General features: G+C 61.3%; 1 protein-coding gene across 2 annotated transcripts; it reads left to right on the top strand.

Moving 5' to 3' along the window:
- The first annotated feature begins 174 nt into the window (after positions 1 to 174).
- Positions 175 to 22,775, top strand: GATAD2B (GATA zinc finger domain containing 2B). Of its 2 annotated transcripts, none has more exons than XM_058860708.1 (11): positions 175 to 354; positions 12,872 to 13,201; positions 14,747 to 14,876; positions 15,031 to 15,162; positions 15,301 to 15,432; positions 15,974 to 16,144; positions 16,808 to 17,123; positions 18,368 to 18,570; positions 20,235 to 20,345; positions 21,080 to 21,197; positions 22,503 to 22,775. In XM_058860708.1, the coding sequence occupies exons 2-11, from the start codon at positions 12,873 to 12,875 to the stop codon at positions 22,634 to 22,636; spliced, it is 1,776 nt and encodes a 591-aa protein (XP_058716691.1). In that variant the 5' UTR covers positions 175 to 354; position 12,872; the 3' UTR covers positions 22,637 to 22,775. The 2 variants fall into 2 exon arrangements, with proteins under 2 accessions (XP_058716691.1, XP_058716692.1); XM_058860709.1 differs by lacking the exon at positions 175 to 354 and adding an exon at positions 7,287 to 7,440.
- Positions 22,776 to 23,910: the final 1,135 nt, after the last annotated feature.

Genomic DNA, 23,910 nt, shown 5'->3' on the forward strand with positions numbered 1-23,910 from the left:
GCGGGACGTCAATCCCTGCTGAGACTGCCAGTAAAAGTCGGGAGGCGGGCTAAGAGCGAATTGCGGCGATCCGATTGGTGGAGCCGTGTGCCCGTCCGAAAGCCGCACCAATGGGCGTCGCGGCTGGGGTCGGGAGGCGGGGCGGGCGCGGCGGCGGCGGCGGCCAATCAGGGGCATTGTTTGTGGTGGTGCCGGTTGCGCTCGGCGGCGGCCGCGTCTGCTCCGCCCGCCCGGCCCGGGACCCCCGGGACCCCCCGGGACCCGCCGGGATCCGCCGGGATCCGCCGGGAATCCACCGGGAAACGCCGGGAAACGCCGGGAACCCGCCGCGACCCCCCGCGACCCCCGAACCAGGTGAGGCCCGCGGGGGCGGCGGGGCCGGGCCCGGCGGGGGCGGGGCAGGGCCTGCGTGAGGGGGGGCGAGAGCCGGGGGATGGGGGGGGATCCTGGGGGGGCTGGGGGCGGATTCTGGGGGGGCTGAGGGCGGATTCTGGGGGGGCTGAGGGATTTGGGGAGGGCTGCGGGCGGGAGGCAGAGCCCGCGGTGTTGCGGGCTGAGCCTGGGGGGGCAGAGCTCCGGTTTGGGGGGGCAGAGCCCGAGGGGTTGGGCGGCGGCAGAGATCGGATCTGGGGGGCAGAGCTCGGATTTGGGGATCAGAGCTCGGATTTGGGGATCAGAGCTCGGATCTGGGGGAACAAAGCTCGGATTTGGGGAGCACAGCTCGGATTTTGGGGGTCAGAGCTCGGATTTGGGGGAGCAGAGCTCGGATTTGGGGGAGCAGAGCCCGAGAAGTTTTGGGGGCACAAAGCAGCTGGTTTGGGGGGGTTGGGGAGCGAAGGCAGGTGGATTTTGGGGGGCAGAGCTCAGGGATTTTGGGGAGCAGAGCTCAGGGAGTTTGGGGAGCAGAGCTCAGGGATTTTGGGGAGCAGAGCTCAGGGATTTTGGGGGAGCAGGGCTCAGGGATTTTGGGGAGCAGAGCTCAGGGATTTTGGGGGGCAGAGCTGATGGATTTTGGGGGGCAGAGCTCAGGGATTTTGGGGGAGCAGAGCTGATGGATTTTGGGGAGCAGAGCTCAGGGATTTTGGGGGGCAGAGCTGATGGATTTTGGGGGGCAGAGCTGAGGGATTTTGGGGGGCAGAGCTGAGGGATTTTGGGGAGCAGAGCTGAGGGATTTTGGGGAGCAGAGCTGAGGGATTTTGGGGGGCAGAGCTGAGGGATTTTGGGGGGCAGAGCTCAGGGATTTTGGGGTGCAGAGCTCAGGGATTTTGGGGAGCAGAGCTGAGGGATTTTGGGGGGCAGAGCTGAGGGATTTTGGGGGGCAGAGCTCAGGGATTTTGGGGGGTAGAGCTCAGGGATTTTGGGGTTCAGCCCGGGGGGTTTGGGGGAATCCCCCGGGAGAGGCGCGGGGGCTGCCCGGGGTTCCCGGCGGGATTTTGGGGATTGGGAACCCTGGATCAGCCCCCCTTTGTTCCCAGCCGTCCGTGCCGGGATTCGGGAGCGGTTCCCGGTCCTTTCCCCGTTCCCTGCTGGAAGCGGGTCCTGGCCTCTTCCAGGATTTCCGCCCCGCGGGATTCTCCCTCTTTTCCTGCTGCCCCCCCTCACTTCCCGGTGCCGCTTCCCCAGCTCGGAGCCAGCAGGGAAACTTTGCCATCCCTGGGATACCGCGGAGCAGGCGCCTTCCCCGGGCACTGCCCGCGCCCCTTCCCGGTTTTTGGGTGGGATCGGGATGGAAACGCCGCACCGGGGAGGGGAGGGCACGGACCCTTCCTCATCCGCATTTGGGAAGCTGCATCCTCTCCCAGGAGGAGATCCCAGAGGATTTCTCCTCCCAGGGATGAGGATTGCTGCTCCCGAGGAGAATCCTTCCCCAGATTCCCAAAATCCAGGCGGTTGGGCGCTCTCCCCTCCCCTTGGAGCCTGGAAAAGGGATCTGTGATGGCGGGGGGAGGGGGTGGATTGCCGGGAAGAGAGGAGGAGATTTGGGAATCTGGGAGCAGGGAGGAAGAGCGGCAGCGTGAGGATGCGCCGGGATCCATCGGCTTTTCCAGAGCGTTTTTGATCCGGTTTTTTTTTAATATCCATTTTGATATCCATTGATTTTCTGGAGCCTCCTCGGCCGCTGCCGGGCGAGAGGAGGAGGAGGAGGAGGAGGAAGGGGGAGCACGGGAATGGGAGCAGCCTCCTCCTGGCAGGAGTGTGGGAGGATTTGACTCCTGTTCCTCGGTGCTCCCGGGTGGGGGCTGGGATTGCACAGGCAGCCGCGGTTTTTCGGGAATTTCAGGGCTTTGCAGGATTGGGGGTGCCGGGAGACCCCCCCCTCCCATCACATCCCAGGGTTTGGGCCATCCACGATGCTCCAGTTGCTGTTGGGGTGAAATGGAGCCGGCGAATCCATAGGGATTCCTCCATCCCTCCGGATCCCCCATCCCTGGGGTCCCCGCCTCGCTGGGATCCAGGATTGGGCTGGAATTTGTCGCCTTCCCGTGCTGTGGGAGCCGCTGGGATCCATCCCGGGATCCGTGGCGGTGCTGTGGCTCTGATCCTTTGGGATCTCGCTGCCACCTTCTCCTGGCGCCTTTCCCGGTCACGAGGCCGGCGCTGACGGGAGCATCCATCCATCTTCAGCGTCCTCTTCCGACGGCTCCGCTCGGAGCATCCCGCCGGAGCGGGGCGGGTCCCGCGCTCCCCTCAGGTGTTCCTGGCGGGGGGAAGGTGGGAATACCTGCTCAGCAGGCTTTATCCCACTTGGGATCTTCCTGGAAGCTCCTTCCCCTCAGATTCCGTATTCCAGGGGGTCGGGATCCTCTGCTCCGGAGGAGCCGGGAGAGGAATTTCCCGGATCCCTTCACTCGCCGCGCCGGGACCCGAGGAAAATCAGTCACTGGAGCTTTTTTCCTGATGATTTCCCGGTTCAATGACGGTTTTCCACGCTTGGCTCTTCCGTATCCGACGGCAAAACGCTCCTTGGTCCCCCAGTGCTCCTGGTGGAAATCTCTGGCTTTGAATTCCACGCGGATCTTGGAATTCTGCTCTGTAGTCTTGGGCAGCTCAGCCACGGGTGGCTGGGATTGTGTTTGCCCTGGGTTTTGTTTTGCTTTAGGCTCTTTTCCAGGTTTTTAGGGCTATTCCATATTCTGCAGCCTCTCGGGATGCTCCCGCTGCCGTGGCTGGGATGGGATGTGTTGGGATGCGTCCGCGTTTCCCTGCAGGAATTTCTTCCCAATGTCCCATCCTAAAGCCATTCCCACTTTCCTGCCGCTCCACGTCCTCATCCCAGCTCCCTCCCAGCTCTCGGAGCGCCTTTGGCCACTGGAAGATGCTCCAAGGTCTCCCTGGATCCTCCCTTTTCCAGGCTGGGCAATCCCAGCTCTCCCAGCCTGGCTCCGACAGCTCCGGCTGCTCCTTCCAGCCTCGGGAGCATCCCGGGCTCTCCCAGTCCCTTCCCGATCCGGAGCCGCAGGAGCTGCCCGGTTGTGTCTGGGGATCCCAGCGGGTGCCGCTGATTTTGGTTTCCCCTGGGCTGTGGGAGCTCATCCCGAATTCCCGATCCGTGGGGAGCGGGTCGGGAAGAGGCCGCAGCGCTGGGTTCTGGTTTTATTCCCGAGCGTGGGGTGCTCCTGGATCCGGGATGGGCTGGGGAAGGGGAGAACGCTCCCATCCCGGCGCTGTGACTCTGCCCCTGGCACGTGGAATCCTATCCGGGCATTTGGGATGGTGCTATCTGGAAAATGCCTGAAATCCCTCTGAAGAGCAGCACCAGCCTTTGGAATCCGGAGGGTGTTGGGAGCGGCGCTTCCAAGACTAAAATTAGCCCCGACCCAGCACCGAGGAGGCCGGGTTTCATTTCCATGGATCCTCATCGCATCCATGTTGTTCCATCCCCGCTCCCTGGATTCCTCTCCCTGAGGTTTGGAGCGTGGATTTTGGGGCTGAACCCTGGAATTGTCCCGGTTTGGAATCCGCAGCGGTTCCGTGGGGGCCGGCTGATGGGAAGAGTTGGATTTGTGTTTTCCATGCCTGGTGTGCTTTTCCCCATAAAATCTGGGCTTCACTTCCCTGGAGTCTCAGAAGATGGATGCACAAATCCTGACAATTTTGGGATGAGACCGAGCCAAAGCCGCGTGTCCCTGTGGGAAGGGGAGGCTGCTCCTTGCCATCCATCCCAGGATCCATTTTTGCTTTCCCAGCGAGCCAGAAGTTCCCTGAAATTCCCCAAACTCCGGGACTGAACCTCCAGGAGCGCTCCCCAAATCCCGGATTTTAGGGAGGGCCTGGCTGGAAAACCTGCTCGGGCTGTTTCCCGCAGGATCCACGGCCCCCAGGGAATTCAAAGGTGGATGCTCCAGGGATTCATCCAGGCTGGAGGAAGGGTTGGGAATCTGGGCTGCTCCCAGTTCCTGCTCCTCGAACACATCCCGACATCCGCCCTGTGCTGAATCCAGTGGGGAGTTCGGAGAGAGAAGGAGGCGATTGGAGAGACACAGAATTCCAGGGAATTCCAGAATGATCCCGTGGTCCTTCCTGAGCAGCTCCAAACCCGGTGGATTTTCCTCTTCATTAAATCCTGGATTCCAATTAAATCTTGGAGCAAATTCCAGCACCTTCTTGTGCAGTGGGGGCATTCCCACGGCCGATTGTCTGTTCCTTGCGAGAATTCCCGCAGAGCAGCGGGATCCGTGGAGCCACCGGAGCGCTGGGAATGACGCTGCCGTGGGCTGGAGGAGAGGGAGGACGCCCGGCTCTGCTTTTCCAAGGAATGGCCTCAGCTGAAAGTGGGGTTTGGGAATCCTGGAAGCCAAGAAATCCTTTGGAAATCCTGGAAACCGCTCGCTGGTTTTGCCTGGAGCTGCTGGATGTGGCTGGGAACGGGGTGGGATAAAGTGGGAATCCCAGCCCTGACATCGCTGGGAGCAGCCGGCGAGGGGAGCGGATCCCGAGTTCCAGAAGAGTCAATCCCAGCTGGCCTCGGGATGAATCCATAGGAATGGGGGAGTGGATCCCGAGTTCTGGAAGGGTCAATCCCAGCTGGCCTCAGGATGAATCCATAGGAATGGGGGAGTGGATCCCGAGTTCTGGAAGGGTCAATCCCAGCTGGCCTCGGGATGAATCCATAGGAATGGGGGAGCGGATCCCGAGTTCCCGAGGGTCAATCCCAGCTGGCCTCGGGATGAATCCATAGGAATGGGATCGTGCTGCGCTCCCTTGGTCGCATCCCGGTGATCCTTGGGCCGCGTTGAGTTTGTTGTGGAGCCTCCTCGGGCGATGGAGATCAGCCGGCTTTGGATGGCAAAGTTTGGGAAAATCATCCCTCTCCCTGTTACTCATCCTCTGGTTTTCCCAGGATCTCTTCCCGGGTACGCGGTGTCGGCCTGGAGCGGGTGCTGCCGCTTGAGGAGGAGGGAATTGGATCCGGGAATCCCGGGAGAGGCGGCACAGGGGGATCACGGCAGCGGGGAGGAAGATCCAGGGATCCTTTGGATCTGGGATAGCAGGAGCTCTGGTACGGAACTTCCTCGGAGACCTTTTCATCCTGGGAACAGAAGCTCCCAGGGAATGGATCCATAGGGAAAACCCCAAATCCAATTAAAGGATTTAATTTAGCGCCTCCTTTGCCCGTCCGGGCTGGGAAGATCCATTGGGAAGGTCGGAGCAGGAGCAGGGATGGGAGGGATCAGCTCCATCAGGGATGGGAGTGTCCCGAATCCCCACCCAGCAGAGAACTGGGATGGAAGATGGAGAGGATGGAAACGGCCTGGAATGGTCCTGGAAAACCAGGAACAGAGAAATGAAGGAATTTGCTGCTCTCCTGTGCCCTCTGTGCTTTCCATGGACACAGCCTGGAATAAATCATCCCAGGGCCCGTCCCACCCCCTCATTAGCTGATAAATCCATGGAAACGAGTGTGCAATTAGAGCTAATTAATCCTTTCCCCCTTTGGAAACCAAATTGTTCCATTTCATCCTATAAAGGCAAACTGGGGGTTCCAGTGCTGGAATGCTACGGAATTCCCAGGCTCCCACACACCCGGGGTGGAATAAAGCTGTGGATGTTGGGGATTACGGGATCATCCAGGTGTTTTGGGGGGATCCAACACTTTCCATCTGCTCCAGGCCCTGTCCAGCCGGGCCTTGAGCACTTCCAGGGATGGGGCAGCCCCAGATTCCCGGGATAACTCGTGCCAGGCCCTCACCACCCTGACAGGGAACAAGGAATTCCAAATATCCCGCCTTGACCTCCCGTGTTTTAATTTAAAACCGCATTTTCCATCTCCTGGGATTCTCCATCCCTGGCATTCTTCATCCCTGGGTTCTCCATCTCCCAGGTTCTCCATCCCTGGGATTCTCCATCTCTGGGTTCTCCATGGTGAATCCCATTCCCAGGATCCCTGGGCACATTCTGGGATCCCCGGTTACATTCCCGGGATCTCCGGTCACATTCCCGCATCCCCGGTCACATTCCCGGATCCCTGGACACATTCTGGGATCCCCGGTCACATTCCCGGGATCTCCGGTCACATTCCCGGATCCCCGGGCACATTCCCGGATCCCCGGGCACATTCCCGGGATCTCTGTGCACATTCCCGGATCCCCGGTCACATTCCTGGGATCTCCGGTCACATTCCCGGGATCCCCGGTCACATTCCCGGGATCCCCGGTCACATTCCCGGATCCCCGGTCACATTCCCGGATCCCCGGTCACATTCCCGGGATTCCCGGCCATTCTCCGCTGCTCGTTCTCGCCGTGCTCCGAGCGCTCCCGGGGCGGCTCCTCCGCCGGTCCCGGCCCGGGGCCCGCGGTTCTTTCGGGACCGGGCGGGGCGGATCCCGGCGGCGGCGGCGGCGCGGCCCCGAGCCTGTTTTTTGGGAGGGAAACAGTTAAAATTCCAGGGGAGGGAAGGAGCTTCCATGAATGAAGACAAAGTTTGGCGGGGGGCCAGGAGCGGGGGGAGGGGGAGCGGGGAGGGGGCGGCAGCGCCAGCGCCGAAATCCCAGGAAAAATCCCCCCCCCGTCAAACCCCGAGCCAGTTCCATGTCGGGAGGTGCCAAACCGCTCGCCACCGGAATTTTTTTTTTTGTCGCTTTTTATTTTTTTTTTTTTATTTTTTTTTTTCCTTCCCCCTAATTTTTTTTTTTTTTTAAATTCCAATTTTTTTTTTTTTTTTTAAATTCCCCCTTTTTTTTTTTTTCCCTTCTCTTTTTCCCTGCCCCGCGAGGCATGATGGGAAGAAGTCAGCATCCCCCTTTTCTTTTGTTTAATAAAACAGAACGCGCATGATTGGCAGGGAAGGGCCCGCTCGGAGCGCGGCTCCGGCTGCGGCTGCGGCTCCGCGGGCGATGGAGCCCGGCCCCGGCCCCGGCCGCCCCCTGCCCGTTCCCGCAGCGCTCCCCGCGCCGCCCCCTCGCACCCTCGGCAGCCCCGGGCAGCGCCACTGTCGGACCTGTGAGTATCCCCGGCACCGGCCTTTGTCAGCGATCCCCACCGGACAAAAGGGGCTCCTTGGGGATGAGCCCAGACGCTTTTCTGCTTTTTTTTTTTTTGTATAATTTTTTTATTATTTTTTTTTTGTGGTTGTTGTTATTACGGTGGTGTTTTCTGGCGAGGGAATGTTGGAAGGAGAGAACGAGCGGCGGTGCCGTGGGAGTCGATCCGTGATTTCCCCTCTCCCTTCCCTGCCCCCCTTCCCCACCTCATCCATCGCTATTCCAGCGCTCCCATCCCACCCTCCCCGGCTGCAGGGGTGACACAAACACCGGGAATGGCCCTGCCGGGATCGATGTCACCCCCCGTTCTCGCTGCTGATTGATTGAATTATCGATCGCGTTATTAATTGGCGATGGATGGCCCGAGCCGGGGCGGCCGCACAAAGGCAGCGCCCGCAGTCGAGGAAATCGGGAAGCGTTATATAAGGAAGCCTGGGAAGTCTGCGTCATCCCGGATGGGGAGGGGGCCCGGCGCTCCCTCCCCCCCACCTCCCATCCCAGCGCTTTTTATTGGATTTGGTTTTCCCGGAGCGTTTTCCAGCTGCCTTTCCCCAGAACGGGCCGTCCCAGCCGGACCCCCTGGAATTTTTATCTCTCTTCCAGACTTTGTGGAGTTTTTCGGTCTTTTCCCCCCATTTCAGGGCATGATTCCTGTTGGGATTCCTGCTGGAATTCCTGCTCTCCTCCCGCATCCCAAAACCCCTGGGGTGGGATAAGGTGTGAGGCCAGTGGTGCCGGACACGGCCCCGGCATTCCCAGCTCCCAAGAAATGGAGTTGGACAAGACACAAACTCAGGAGGGAAGGGAAGCACTTTTTGGGAGGGAGGATTTTCCTCCTTTCCCGCTTTTCCTGCTTCCCATCGTTAGTTTTGTACTTGACCCAGGGCTGCAGAATCTGGGGACATCCCAGGCTGGTGGTGGTGACCCAGAATCCGGGAGATCCGGGGTCTGGGAGATCTGGAATCCAGGAGATCCAGGGTCTGGGAGATCTGGAATCTGTGAGATCCAGGGTCTGGGAGATCTGGAATCCGGGAGATCTGGAATCCGGGAGATCTGGAATCCGGGAGATCCGGGGTCTGGGAGATCTGGAATCTGGGAGATCTGGAATCTGGGAGATCTGGAATCCGGGAGATCCGGGATCTGGGAGATCCAGAGTCGGGTGGATCCGGGCTCTGGGACCGGTGTGTCGGAGCAGGGTCAGGTTTCCCCACGTTGGATCCGGGAACAGCAGAACTCCTGGAGCGGTTTGCTCCATAGGAATTCCCGCTCTGCTCCATCCCAGCCCTTCCATCTTATTCCCGTTCCCTTTTCCTGCCGGGAGCAGCCGTGTCCCTGAGCATTCCGGGACGGCTCCGGGGCCGTTTTTAGGGCTTTTTGTTTTTAGGGCTTTTCGGGTGTTGCTTTAAATCCCGGTGCTCGTTCTGCTCCGGGGAAAATCTCCTGGAGCCACCCTCAGCCTCCCTTACCTGCCTGAGAATTCCTGCACGGAGCCGGGCGTTCCTCTGGATTCCCGGACACGTCCCTGGATCGCTGGGATCAGAGCAGCGTGGTGTTTGGTTTTTGGTTTTTGGTTTTTGGTTTTTGTTCAGCCGTGGAGTTTTCCTCCCTTCCCTTTCCAGCGGCGTTCCCGGATCCCGCTCCAGATCCCGCTGCCGGCCGCCGAGCCGTTAAATCCTAATTACCTTTTTAGGTTATTATCCTTTTCCTGCCGTTCCTTGGGAATGCTCGCCCTGGGAGCCAGCCATTTTGTGTTCCGTGCCGGAACGCGTTTTATGACGCCGCCGTCGGGATGTGCCGAGCCCAGATGGAATTGGAGCCGCCTCGTGCCGGGCTCCGGGAAGCCCCTGGAGCGGGATTTGGGCCGGATGGCTCCGGATGAGGAGCCAGCCCCGTGGATTTCCCACGGGATCCGCGGGGCTTGAGGCGGGATCCTGGGATTCGGGGGGGTTCGGGCAGCGGGAGCGCGCCCAGGTGAGCGGGAGGAGTTGGATCTCACCGGTTCCTGATCCCGGGAAAACGGGATTTTAAAGGGATTTAGATGGATTTGACTCCATCGGGCTCACATCCAGGTGGTGTCCTGGGTTTGGAGCGAGGGATGGTGCTGGAAGCTCTGGAGCACCTTGGCTCCGGGGCTGGAGCTCCCGGGGGGAGTTACGGATCACGCTGGCTCCCTCCTGGGATTCATCCTGGCATTCCAGCCCCAAACGGAGACTCGGGAATTCTCTGGGTCCCCTGGGGCCTCTTCCTGGGAATGCCAGAGGCTTCCCAAGGAGCGGAGCAGGCGCCAGGCTGCTTTATCCCTGATCTCCCATCCTCTGTCCCTTGGATCCCAGGGATCCACCTCGGCTCCTCCGGGGCAGCTCCACTCGGCAGAATTCCAGCGCTGCTGGAGCAGGGCTGGGAGAGCAGAGGGAGCTGGGGAGACCTCGCGGCACCGGGAGCACGTGGATCCCTCCTGGTGGATCAGGGATCCCTCGTGGTGGATCAGGGATCGTTCCTGGCGGATCAGGGATCATTCCAGGTGGATCAGGGATCCCTCCTGGCGGATCAGGGATCGTTCCAGGTGGATCAGGGATCCCTCCTGGCGGATCAGGGATTGTTCCAGGCGGATCAGGGATCCCTCCTGGTGGATCAGGGATCGTTCCAGGCAGATCAGGGATCCCTCCTGGCGGATCAGGGATCATTCCAGGCAGATCAGGGATCCCTCCTGGCGGATCAGGGATCGTTCCTGGTGCTGAATCAGGAATTACAACCCCTCCATGAGCTCCAGAGGGTCCAAGGCCGGGAATTGGGGCTGGAAGACCAACACGGGGTTTGACCCAACGGAAAACGCTCCAAGGAGGCTGGGAAGGGGCTGGAGCCTCCCTGGATAAACTCCGGCTGGAATTAACTCCTGGCGCTGCCGACTCTCGGTTCTGGATCCCATCGGGTGAATCCCGGGATGTTTTCCCTCCTGGCTGCATCTCTCCCTGGATATTCCCACTTCTCCCTGGAATTTTCCTTCTTTTGGCCCAGCTCGCTCGTTCCAGCCGTTCAAATCCTCCCGCTGAGGTGTTTTTTTTTTGTTGTTGTTGGATTTTTTTTTTCCCCGTGGGCGCCACATCCAATATCCATGGAAAACGGGGCGCTGCTTTGTGTGTCTGCGAACGCCAAACCCGTCCTGCCGGGCCCTGTGGAGCAGGAAAAGCGCCCGGAGCCAGCGGAACGTGCCGAGGAGCGCGTGGTGCCGGAGCAGGGACGGAGCGGCGTCCCCACCGAGAGCGGGGCATCGCCGGAGCGAGCCGGGCTCCGGCACCCCGGCATTCCTGGAAAGCATTCCAAGGTCAGCCGGGCCTGCTCATCCCAGCCTCGGGAATCTCGGCTGTTCCCAGGCACTCAGGGAAGGAGCTGCCGGGGATAATCCCGGTCAGAGACGCCCCCGTGGATTTAGCTCCTGTTTTCCATGAGTTTTGCCACCATTTGGGAATTTGGTTCCAGCGAGGAGGATTTTTTTGGATGAAGCTGAAGGGAGAGGCCGAGGCTGCTCCCTGGGATGTGCCGGATCCCCGGGAGCCGTGCCGGAGGGCGGCGGGGCCGGATGATCCGGTTTGGGATGTGCCGGGACCGGAGCGGGGCCGGGGCTGAGCCTCCCACCTGTCCGACCTCCGGAGCTGCCGGATACCCCGGGATGGGAATAATTCCTGCTCTTCACTGCACCTTCTGCATGGAATCAGGAGCTGTCCCCCGGCTTTCCCAGTGCTCTGGAAATTCCCAGTGGATCCTCCCCTTCCCCCTCCAGCCAAAGGGCCCCATTCAATACCGACTCCGAAGCCTAATTTAATTTTTATTGGATCTGGCTGAGCCTGGAAAACCTCTGGAGCGGATTAAATGGTGGTGGGCCCCGTTCCTGGTAACGGCACTTTGGATTTGCTTGGAATGCTGGTGGGGAGGGCGCTGGGGGTCCTGGGGAGACCACCTTGGTGATGGGGCAGGGGGTGTCCAGGTGGGTGAGGCTCCAAGGGTCCCCGGAATTCCTGTGGGATCCTTCCAGCCCCGGTGAGGACGAGCAGGAAGCTGGTCCAGGAGATGCTGGATCCCGGCTGTGCCGGCTCCGTGCTCGGCGACCCGCGGGGAGCTCGTTATTCCAGCGGGGATTATCCTGTGGGATGTTGGTCCCGTGGACCTCTCCCTGCTCCTCCTGCTCTCTCCTTCCCGTTCCTGGCTGCGCTCCCGGGATCCTGGCGCGTTCCCAGCGGCTCCAGCCGCAGCGCTGGGCGCGGCTCCGAGGGCTCCCGGGGTGTCTGGAACATCCCGGATCCCCCGGGGTCACTCCCGCGGGCCGGGGGCGGGAGCAGCTCCCGCCGCCTGTCCCGGCTTGCCGGGCTAAATTTGGGAGACGTGCGGAGAGACGGGATGAGCAGGTAGGGAAGAGCCCCAGGTGCTCCCGTGGAGGCTCCGGCCGGCGTCTTTTCAGATCCTCTTTGGGATTTCCATGGCTTTTCCTGCTGCCCTCCCCTGCTCCTGGCGTCTCCGGTGGGAGCTGAACTCGTGTAGGGATGCATCATTCCAGGGATTTGTACCCGAGCCAGGAGTTTGGCTGGGGTGAGGTTTATCCCGGGAATGACTCGGGGCCGGGTGCGGGCAGGTGAGGAGCAGCTCCAGGTGCCCGGGATCGGAGCTGGGACGCTTTCTGTTCCCTGCGGAGCGATTCCCGGTGTTCCCGAGCCAGCAGCACGGAATTCCCAGCCATTCCCAGCTGTTGGTCCTGCTCCCCGGCCCCGCTCCGCGGGGAAAGGCCTCGCCCAGCTGGTTTGCAGGTGGAGCTCCCACAGCTCTTTGTTGTTGGAGCTGGTTCCTTATCAGCCTGGGAGCGGGATTGGGATGGGGTTGGGATGGGCTCCAGGCTGGGGATGGGGTTGGGATGGGCTCCAGGCTGGGGATGGGGTTGGGATGGGCTCCAGGCTGGGGATGGGGTTGGGATGGGCTCCAGGCTGGGGATGGGGTTGGGATGGGCTCCTGTTTTCCAGAGGGCATTCCTGCACCTGGAGCTGAGGCGGGGGAGCCGCAGAGGTGGGAGGGCGGGGATGGACCTGCCCGTGCCTCCATCCCCGGAGCTGCCGAGCATTCCTGCCTGGAAAACCACACACTGGGGGATTTCCTGGCATTCCAGGGCTCCCGAGGGGGGGTTCCTCCCATCTCCCCTTCCCTGCTGAGCTGCGTCCATGGGCTTTAATCCCGAAAAGAGGGATCGTGCTGCCGTTCTCAGCCATTCCAGGGCCTTCCAGAGGGGGAATCTCCTGCCCTGGAGAGAGGCTGGGGAGGTCTCTGTGAGGAGATGGGAGCTGGGCTGGGAGGGGATCCCGGGGGGATTCTGGGGGACCCCCGGCGCTGACGGCGTCGCTGTCCCTCAGGATGGACCGGATGACGGAGGACGCGCTGCGCCTGAACCTGCTCAAGCGGAGCCTGGAGCCGCCGGAGGAGCGCGAGGACGTCCTGGCCAAGCGGCTCAAGATGGAGGGGCACGAGGCCATGGAGAGGCTGAAGATGCTGGCGCTGCTCAAGCGCAAGGACCTGGCGGGGCTGGAGGTGCCCCACGAGCTCCCGGTGAAGCCGGACGGGATCAAGGGATACGAGGAGAAGCTCAACGGGAGCCTGCGGCCCCACGGGGACGGGCGGAGCGCGGCTCGGCCGGGCAAGGAGAACATCAACGACGAGCCCGTGGATATGAGCGCCAGGAGGAGGTGGGTGCCGGGAATGCCGGGCTCTGGAGGGGTGGGAATTCAGTGGGATTTGGGGGGTCCCGGAGATCCCCTTCTGAGAGCTGGGGAGGGGTTTGGGAGTGGTGGGATGAGGGGGAATGGCAGGTGGGATCCCTGGAAGGAATTGTTCCCCGTGAGGGTGGCACGGGTTATCCAGGGATTTGTGGATTTCTCATCCCTGGAAGTGTCTGAGGCCGGGCTGGAGCAGCCTAGGACACTGGGAGGTGTCCCTGGAGGGTCCTGCTCCGAGTGCGGAGCCGGGGGCCGCATCCTCAGCAGAATTCCTTGGATATTGTGCAATACGAGGTTCCCCAGGGGGGCACCAGCATCGGACACGGACACTCGGATCAGGAGATCAGCCCTGGCAAGAGGTGGGAATGTTCTGCTCCAAGTTGAGAAGTGAGGCTGGGAATGTCTCATTTTCCTGGATTTTCCTTGGGAATGTGCTCCACGTCTCCTCACCTCTGCCTGCCTCCCTCCGGTGGTTCTGTTGGAATTCTGCTCTTCCCCGGACAAAGGAAATCCAGTCGGTGATTCCTCATGGATGGGTCCTTTTTTCCTCTTGGATTTGGGCTCTGCCCTGATGGAATGTCAGTAATCCAGCCTGGATATATCCGGATGCTCCTGTGAAATTACCCCCAGGAGCCGTGAGACAGCCCTCGGCCAGGAAAACCTGGGATCCAGCGCTGGATCCCTCCGGATCTGCCAGCCCAGTTTGGAACTCCTGGGATGCAGCTTGGATTGGCTCCCACCAGCTCCTTCTCCCTGGGATGCTCTGGAATTTCTCTGCTGGAGCAGGGGCAGCTCCGTGCCCTGCTGCTTGGGAATATCCACAGAAAGATCTGGAATGTTTGGGAGACGAAGGCAACCTCAGCTCTGAGCGTGTTCCTGCCCAGCCTGGGAGCTGGGATTCGGCTCCGGGCTCCCTCCTGGGTGTTCAGAGCTCAAAGTTTGGGATGAGATATTCCATGGTCTCCTCTCACTCCAAGGACCTTCCAGGGAGCCGGAATTCCCTCTGAGCATTCCCACTGCTCCACGCTGGATTATCCCGCTGTTTTCCGAGGCTCTCCGGCAGCAGGAATGAAATCCAGGATAGCCAAGGGCTTTTTCTTGGAGTCTCCTTCCCCGGGATGATCCCGCCTGGATCCCGCTGGATTCCACCACGGATTTTTGGTTTCTTTTCCCTGCCGCTCCTTTTCCCAATCCTGCTTGGATCAGTTGGATATTCCTGCAGGTTTTCCTTTATGGAAGGAGCTTTTCCAGTAGATTTGGGTTGGGAATGGGGGGTTCAGCCCCTTCTCCACCGCAGTGAGGATGATCCCAGGCTGGAGCATCCCTGCCATTCCCTCCCATCCCAGCCCCAGGATCCGTTCCCGATTCCCGGGTGGGATTTACAGCAGAGGGATCCGGGGGGTGAGGGAATCCCTCCCTGCCCACGGGAGCCGCTCCGGATCCGTGCTGGAGCCAGGGGGATCCCGCTCCCGAGATCCCCCGTTCCTGGCTCACCGGGGCTCCTCTCCCCCGCAGTGAGCAGGACCGGGGCCGCCTGACCCCGTCCCCGGACATCATCGTCCTGTCGGACAACGAGGCCTCCAGCCCCCGCTCCAGCTCCCGCATGGAGGAGCGGCTCAAGGCGGCCAACCTGGAGATGTTCAAGGTGAGGGAACGGGAATTCCGTCCCGGGAAGGGCACGGGAGCTTCCTCGGCAAATTCCGGGTGCGGCTCCCCCTCGGTTCTTGCCCCCGTGGTCCAAATTCCCGCTCGGAGCTTGGCCCCGCTCCCCTCCTCACGGTGTGCCCGGTGTTTTCCAGGGGAAGAGCCTGGAGGAGCGGCAGCAGCTGATCAAGCAGCTCCGGGACGAGCTGCGGCTGGAGGAGGCCCGGCTGGTGCTCCTCAAGAAGCTGCGGCAGAGCCAGCTCCAGAAGGAGAACGTGGTGCAGAAGGTGAGGGAGGTGGGGACGGATGGGGCGGGATAACGGGAACGGGCGGGCACGGGGCCGATTCCTACAGCCCGGGAGGACAATCCCGCGGCTCTGGATTCCCGCCGGGAGCGCTGACCCCGGCTCTCGGTGCTCCCGCAGACCCCCGTGGTCCAGAACGCCGCGTCCATCGTGCAGCCGTCCCCCGGCCACGTGGGGCAGCAGGGCCTGTCCAAGATCCCCTCCCGGCCCGGAGCCCAGGGGGTGGAGCCGCAGAATTTAAGGACATTACAGGTGAGCGTTCCCGTTTTTCCTGGGAAATGCCGGTTTTTCCGGGAGGCAGAGGAATTCCTGCCATTCCCGGTGCTCGGGGTTGGATTTGGGTTCGTCAGGAATTAGGCTGGGTGACCCTTGTGGAGCCGGATATTCCGTGATCCCGTGAATGTCCAGAGTCCCAGCTGGAAGGGGATGAGGGTGGTGGGAATTCTCCAAGCCCCTGGAAGTGTTTGATCCCTGGATTTCTGCTGCTCCCCTTGACCACGGAGGAATTCCAGCCTCCTGCAGGAAATAGGGATTGAGCTGGGGAAAGAGCCACAATCCCGTAAAATCCAGGACAGTCTGTGGAAAAGGGAGGGATTTGGGGCATCAGGAGTTACCTGGGATTCTGGATCCGTGGGAATTGCGTGGATCAGGGCATCGGTGCTCCAGGTTCCCCTCGTTTTCCTGTGGTTTTGTTCCTGAGCTCAGGGAGGGTTGGTGGGGGGGGAATGGTCGGGGTTTGTTCCGCGCTGGTGCCTGGGTCTGACTCCAGGACCGGCCGTGGGTTCCCCGGCAGGGCCACAGCGTGATCCGCTCGGCCGCCAGCTCGGCGCTGCCCCACATGTTGATGTCCCAGCGCGTCATCGCCCCCAGCCCCGCCCAGCTCCAGGGCCAGCGCGGGCCCCAGAAACCCGGCCTGGTCCGCAGCTCCACGCCCGGGATGAGCCCCGCCATCAACTACCAACCGGTGCGGGACGGGACGGGACGGGACGGGACGGGGTGGGACGGGACGGGGTGGGGTGGGGTGGGATGGTCTGGGGTGGTTTGGGATGATCTGGGGTGGTTTGGGGTGGTTTGGGATGGTTTGGGGGTGGTTTGGGATGGTTTGGGATGGTTTGGGGTGGTTTGGCACTGGTTGGGGTTGGCTGGGCACTGGTTTTCACTGGTTGGGGCTGGTTGGGCTGGTTTGTACTGGTTTGAGGACTGGTTGGGACTGGTTTGGGCACTGGTTTGGGCTGGTTGGGACTGGTTTGGGCTGGTTGGGACTGGTTTGGGCTGGTTTGGACTGGTTTGGGCACTGGTTTGCACCGGTTTGCACGACCCCCACCCCAAGGCCACAGCCCCTCCCGCCTCCCCTCCTCAATTCCTGGGATTCCCCAACCCCTTCACCCACCCTGGCTCCCTCTGATCCCGAATTCCCTCCAATCCTGAACTCCCTCCCATCCCGAATTCCCTCCCATCCTGAATTCCCCCCAATCCCGAATTCCCTCCAATCCTGAATTCCCTCCAATCCGGAATTCCCCCCAATCCCGAATTCCCCCCAATCCCGAATCCCCCCCAATCCCGAATTCCCCCCAATCCCGAATTCCCCCCAATCCCGAATCCCCTCCAATCCCCCTCTCCTCCGCAGCAATCCGGCTCCTCGGTGCCGTGCCAGCGCTCGTCGTCCTCCGCCATCTACATGAACCTCGCGTCGCACATGCAGCCGGGCTCGGTGGCCCGCGTCTCGTCCCCTCTCCCCAGCCCCAGCGCTCTCTCCGACGCCGCCAATTCCCAGGCCGCCGCCAAGCTGGCGCTGCGGAAGCAGCTGGAGAAGACGCTGCTGGAGATTCCGCCCCCGAAGCCGCCGGCGCCGCTCCTGCACTTCCTGCCCAGCGCGGCCAACAGCGAGTTCATCTACATGGTGGGGCTGGAGGAGGTGGTGCAGAGCGTCATCGACAGCCAAGGTCACTGCCCGCCCCAAAACCGGCAAAAATGGGGGGATCAGGGGGATTTCCAGCTGGAATCGCCGCCCTCGGGGCCAACGGCGGCGTCTGGGGGCGCTTGGAGGGGTTTAGGAATTGTTGGGGTTTGGGGGGAAAACGTGGGGTTTTGGTTTTTAATGGGTTTGCAGGATTTCAGGCCAAATTTGTGGGATTTTAGACAAAATTTCCAGGATTTCAGAGCAAATTTGCAGGATTTTGGCCGATTCACAGGATTTCAAACACAAATTACAAAATTTCAGACCAAATTTCCAGGATTTCAGAGCAAATTTCCAGGATTTTGGCTGATTCTCAGGATTTCAAACACAAATTTGCAGGATTTCAGACCAAATTTGCAGGACCAAATTTCTGGGAATTCAGACCAAATTTCCGGGATTTCTGCTGGGTTTTTTTTGCGGTTTCAGTTGGGATTGTGAGGGTTCCAGGCTGGGATTCCGGATTTGTCCCGGGTGTGGATTTGTGCTGGATGTGGATTTGTGCTGGATGTGGATTTGTGCTGGGTGTGGATTTGTCCCGGATGTGGATTTGTGCTGGATGTGGATTTGTCCCAGATGTGGATTTATCCCAGATGTGGATTTATCCCGGATGTGGATTTGTCCTGGATGTGGATTTGTCCCAGATGTGGATTTGTCCCGAGTGTGGATTTGTCCCGGGTGTGGATTTTTCCCAGATGTGGATTTGTCCCAGATGTGGATTTTTCCCGGGTGTGGATTTGTCCCGGGTGTGGATTTTTCCCGGGTGTGGATTTGTGCTGGATGTGGATTTGTCCCGGGTGTGGATTTGTCCTGGATGTGGATTTGTGCTGGATGTGGATTTTTCCCGGGTGTGGATTTGTCCTGGATGTGGATTTGTGCTGGATGTGGATTTGTCCCGGGTGTGGATTAGTCCCAGATGTGGATTTGTCCCAGATGTGGATTTTTCCCAGATGTGGATTTGTCCCGAGTGTGGATTTATCTCGGGTGTGGATTAGTCCTGGATGTGGATTTTTCCCAGATGTGGATTTTTCCCAGATGTGGATTTGTCCCAGATGTGGATTTGTCCCAGATGTGGATTTGTGCTGGGTGTGGATTTGTGCTGGATGTGGATTTGTCCCAGATGTGGATTTATCCCAGATGTGGATTTGTCCCGGGTATGGATTTATCCCAGGTGTGGATTTATCCCGAGTGTGGATTTATCCCGAGTGTGGATTTTTCCCGTGTGTTGTGCAGGGAAGAGCGCGCCGGCGGTGCCGCGCGTGGAGCCGTTCGTGTGCGCGCAGTGCCGCACGGATTTCACGCCGCACTGGAAGCAGGAGAAGGGCGGGCGGATCCTGTGCGAGCAGTGCCAGACCTCCAACCAGAAGAAGGCGCTCAAGGCCGAGCACACGAATCGCCTCAAGAACGCCTTCGTCAAGGCCCTGCAGCAGGAGCAGGTCGGCATTCCCGGGAATCCCATCCCAAAGCGTCCCAAAACACTGATCCCAACCCATTATCCCCATCCCAGAGATCCCATTGATCCCATTGATCCCAACCCATTATCCCCATCCCAGAGATCCCATTGATCCCATTGATCCCATTGATCCCATTGATCCCATTGATCCCATTGATCCCATCCCATTATCCCCATCCCAGTGATCCCATTGATCCCACTGATCCCATTGATCCCATTGATCCCATTGATCCCAACCCATTATCCCCATCCCAGTGATCCCATTGATCCCATTGATCCCATTGATCCCATCCCATTATCCCCATCCCACTGATCCCATTGATCCCATTGATCCCATTGATCCCATTGATCCCAACCCATTATCCCCATCCCAGTGATCCCATTGATCCCACTGATCCCATTGATCCCATCCCATTATCCCCATCCCAGTGATCCCATTGATCCCATTGATCCCATTGATCCCATTATCCCCATCCCATTGATCCCATTGATCCCATCGATCCCATTGATCCCATTGATCCCATCCCACTGATCCCATCCCATTGATCCCATCCTTGCTGGGTTGGCATTCCCGGGAAATTGAGCGGGGTGACATTCCCGGGGATTCTCGGGGATGGCGTTCCCGGGGATTTGAGCAGGGTGACGTTCCCGGGGATTTGAGCAGGGTGACGTTCCCGGGGATTTGAGCAGGGTGACATTCCCAGGGAATTGAGCAGGGTGACATTCCCGGGGAGTTGAGCAGGGTGACATTCCCGGGGATTTGAGTGGGGTGACATTCCCGGGGATTTGAGTGGGGTGACATTCCCGGGGATTCTCGGGGATGGCGTTCCTGGGGAATTGAGCAGGGTGACATTCCCGGGGAGTTGAGCAGGGTGACATTCCCGGGGAGTTGAGCAGGGTGACATTCCCTGGGAATTGAGCAGGGTGACATTCCCGGGGATTTGAGCAGGGTGACATTCCCGGGGAGTTGAGCAGGGTGACATTCCCGGGGATTTGAGCGGGGTGACATTCCCGGGGATTTGAGCAGGGTGACATTCCCGGGGATTTGAGCAGGGTGACATTCCCGGGGATTTGAGCAGGGTGACATTCCCGGGGGTTTGAGCGGGGTGACATTCCCGGGGGTTTGAGCGGGGTGACATTCCCGGGGATTTGAGCGGGGTGACATTCCCGGGGATTCTTGGGGATGGCGTTCCCGGGGATTTGAGCAGGGTGACATTCCCTGGGAATTGAGCAGGGTGACATTCCCGGGGGTTTGAGCGGGGTGACATTCCCGGGGGTTTGAGCGGGGTGACATTCCCGGGGGTTTGAGCGGGGTGACGTTCCCGGGGATTCTCGGGGATGGCGTTCCCGGGGAATTGAGCGGGATGGTGTTCCCGGGGATTCTCGGGGATGGCGTTCCCGGGGATTTGAGCGGGGTGACATTCCCAGGGATTTGAGCAGGGTGACGTTCCCGGGGATTCTCGGGGATGGCGTTCCCGGGGATTTGAGCAGGGTGACATTCTCGGGGAATTGAGCAGGGTGACATTCCCGGGGATTCCCGGGGATGGCGTTCCCGGGGATTCTCGGGGATGGTGTTCCCGGGGATTCCCGGGGATGGCGTTCCCGGGGACATTCCGGGCGGCATTCCCGAGGGAACGGTTCCCGCAGGAGATCGAGCAGCGGCTGCAGCAGCAGGCTGCCCTGTCCCCCACGGCCGCGCCCGCCGTGCCCAGCGTCGGAAAACAGGACGGGATCCTGCGGCACCACACGCTCCGGCAGGTGGGAATGGGGTCGGGGGGAGTGGGAATGGGGTCAGGGGAGCTGGGAATGGGGTCAGGGGGAGTGGGAATGGGATCGGGGGGAATGGGAATGGGATTGGGGGGAATGGGAATGGGATCAGGGGAGCTGGGAATGGGATCGGGGGGAGGTGGGAATGGGATCAGGGGAGCTGGGAATGGGAATGGGATCGGGGAAGCTGGGAATGGGATTGGGGGGAATGGGAATGGGATTGGGGGGAATGGGAATGGGATTGGGGGAGCTGGGAATGGGATTGGGGGGAATGGGAATGGGATTGGGGGGAATGGGAATGGGATCAGGGGAGCTGGGAATGGGATCAGGGGACACTGGGAATGGGATGTTGGGGCACTGGGAATGGGATCAGGGGACACTGGGAATGGGATCAGGGGAGCTGGGAATGGGATCAGGGGACACTGGGAATGGGATCAGGGGAGCTGGGAATGGGATCATGAGGCACTGGGAATGGGATCAGGGGAGCTGGGAATGGGATCATGGGGCACTGGGAATGGGATCAGGGGAGCTGGGAATGGGATTATGAGGCACTGGGAATGGGATCAGGGGAGCTGGGAATGGGATGTTGGGGCACTGGGAATGGGATGATGGAACACCAGGAATGGGACTGTGGGGCACTGGGATGTGCCCATCGGGATGGGGAGGGTTTGCCGCCCGTTCTCCTCGTTCCCCCCGATCCCAAGTCCCGTTTTCCGGCCCCGCAGGCCCCGCAGCCCCAGAGCAGCCTCCAGCGCGGAATTCCCACCTCCGCACGCTCCATGCTCTCCAACTTCGCCCAGGCCCCGCAGCTCTCCGTGGCCGGGGGGCTCCTGGGAATGCCAGGTACGGCAACCTCGGGATGGGATAACGGGAACGGTGGGGTGGGATAATGGGATGGGATGGGATCCATGGGATGGGATCCATGGGATGGGATCCATGGGATGGGATCCATGGGATGGGATCCATGGGATCCATGGGATGGGATGGGATCCATGGGATAATGGGATAATGGGATAGGATGGGATCCATGGGATGGGATCCATGGGATGGGATCCATGGGATGGGATGGGATCCATGGGATGGGATCCATGGGATGGGATGGGATGGGATGGGATGGGATCCATGGGATGGGATCCATGGGATCCATGGGATCCATGGGATGGGATCCATGGGATGGGATGGGATGGGATCCATGGGATCCATGGGATGGGATCCATGGGATGGGATGGGATGGGATCCATGGGATGGGATCCATGGGATCCATGGGATGGGATCCATGGGATGGGATGGGATGGGATCCATGGGATGGGATCCATGGGATCCATGGGATGGGATCCATGGGATGGGATCCATGGGATAGGATCCATGGGATGGGATCCATGGGATGGGATGGGATGGGATTGGGACAGCTCAGGCCACGTCCATGGGATTTTGGGGTGGAATTTGGGAATTGAGGCCCTTCCTGCCCCGTGGGGGTCCAGGGGTGTCCCAGGGTGTCCCAGGGGTGTCCAGGGGTGTCCCGGGGTGTCCCAGGGTGTCCCGGGGTGTCCCAGGGGTCCCAGGGGTCCCAGGGCAGGGCTGTGGGGTGTCCCAGGGGGTCCCAGAGTGTCCCGGGGGTCCCAGGGCAGGGCTGTGGGGTGTCCCGGGGGTCCCAGGGCAGGGCTGTGGGGTGTCCCTGGTGTCCCGGGGGTCCCAGGGCAGGGCTGTGGGGTGTCCCTGGTGTCCCAGGGTGTCCCAGGGTGTCCCGGGGTGTCCCAGGGGGTCTCGGGGTGTCCTGGGGGGTCCCAGGGTGTCCCAGGGTGTCCCAGGGGTCCCAGAGTGTCCCGGGGGTCCCAGGGCAGGGCTGTGGGGTGTCCCTGGTGTCCCGGGGTGTCCCAGGGGTCCCAGGGTGTCCCAGGGTGTCCCAGGGGTCCCAGAGTGTCCCGGGGGTCCCAGGGCAGGGCCGTGGGGTGTCCCGGGGGTCCCGGGGCAGGGCTGTGGGGTGTCCCAGGGGTCCCAGGGTGTCCCGGGGGGTCCCAGGGTGTCCCAGGTGTCCCTGGTGTCCCGGGGGTCCCAGGGCAGGGCTGTGGGGTGTCCCTGGTGTCCCGGGGCTCCCAGGGCAGGGCTGTGGGCTCGGCGCGGTGCCGGAGGGTCCGTGCCGTCCCCCAGGAGTGAACATCGCGTACCTGAACGCCGGCATCGGGGGCCACAAAGCGTCGAGCCTGGCGGACCGGCAGCGGGAATACCTGCTGGATATGATCCCGCCCCGCTCCATATCCCAGTCCATCAGCGGACAGAAATAGCCCCGGCTGCCTCCCGCCGGGCCCGGCCGAGCGCCCGGGGAAACCACAACAGACAAAACAAACATTTCAAACGGCGACCTGGCCCCTTCCCAGCCCGGAACCCTCCGGTTCCCCGGGCCCGGAGCCGCTCCCCGCGCGGCCGGAGCAGCCCCGGCCCCGCCGCTCGTTTTGTAACCGCCGCTTTCTCCTTGTCTCGTGGGTTGTTTTTTGCCCCTTTTTTCCTTCTTTTTCCCGCCTCCCTTCGCTCCATGGATGGTTAAAGCTTTTTTCTCCCTTTTCCAGAGACTTTGGCAAGGGCACCTTCCCCACTTCCCTGGGGGGAGATTTGGGGGGCAGCCTGTGCTGATGGCGGGGGGAACCGCGGGAGGAGGGCTCCGATCCCGGGGGGACAAATCCCCTTCAGATCTGACCCCAAGTGTCACCTGGTCCTGATCCCAGAGTGTCACCTGGTCCTGATCCCCGAGTGTCACCTGGCCCTGATCCCTGAGTGTCACCTGGTCCTGATCCTGGGGTGTCACCTCCCCCTGACCCTGGGGTGTCACCTCCCCTGACCCCGAGTGTCACCTGGTCCTGATCCCAGAGTGTCACCTCCCCCTGATCCCTGAGTGTCACCTGGCCCTGATCCCAGACTGTCACCTGGTCCTGACCCCGGGGTGTCACCCTGACCCTGAGTGTCACCTGGCCCTGACCCCGAGTGTCACCTCCCCCTGATCCCGGTCCCAATCCTGATGTCCCGCTGCCGAGGGTCCCTCGAGGTGTCCGGGCCCCCCAGGGGTGTCCCCACTGTCCCTGTCCCCACTGTCCCTGTCCCCACTGTCCCTGTCCCCACGGGGGACATGCGGTGGCTCCGGAGCCGACAGCGGAGTGCAGGCACGGCCAGGGCGGGTGAGTGTCCCCAAAGTGTCCCCAGAGTGTCCCCAAGGTGTCCCCAGGGTGTCCCGAGAGTGTCCCCAAAGCACCTCCAGGGTGTCCCCAAGGTGTCCCCAGGTGTCCCCAGGGTGTCCCCAGGTGTCCCCAGGGTGTCCCCAGGGTGTCCCCAGGTGTCCCCAGGTGTCCCCAGGGTGTCCCCAAGGTGTCCCCAGGTGTCCCCAGGGTGTCCCCAGGTGTCCCCAGGTGTCCCCAGGGTGTCCCCAGTCCCTGCATGCTCCGGAGCCGCGCTCGCCCTCCCTGTCCCTCCTGTCCCCCGGGGGTGACACTGGGGGTGACACCGGGGATCCCCAGTGGCCCCCAGGGACGGGGCGGGGGTCTCTGTGTGTCCCCCCGGGGGTGACAGA

Source organism: Poecile atricapillus, chromosome 33 (assembly GCF_030490865.1).
Source record: "Poecile atricapillus isolate bPoeAtr1 chromosome 33, bPoeAtr1.hap1, whole genome shotgun sequence".
NCBI lineage: Eukaryota > Metazoa > Chordata > Aves > Passeriformes > Paridae > Poecile > Poecile atricapillus.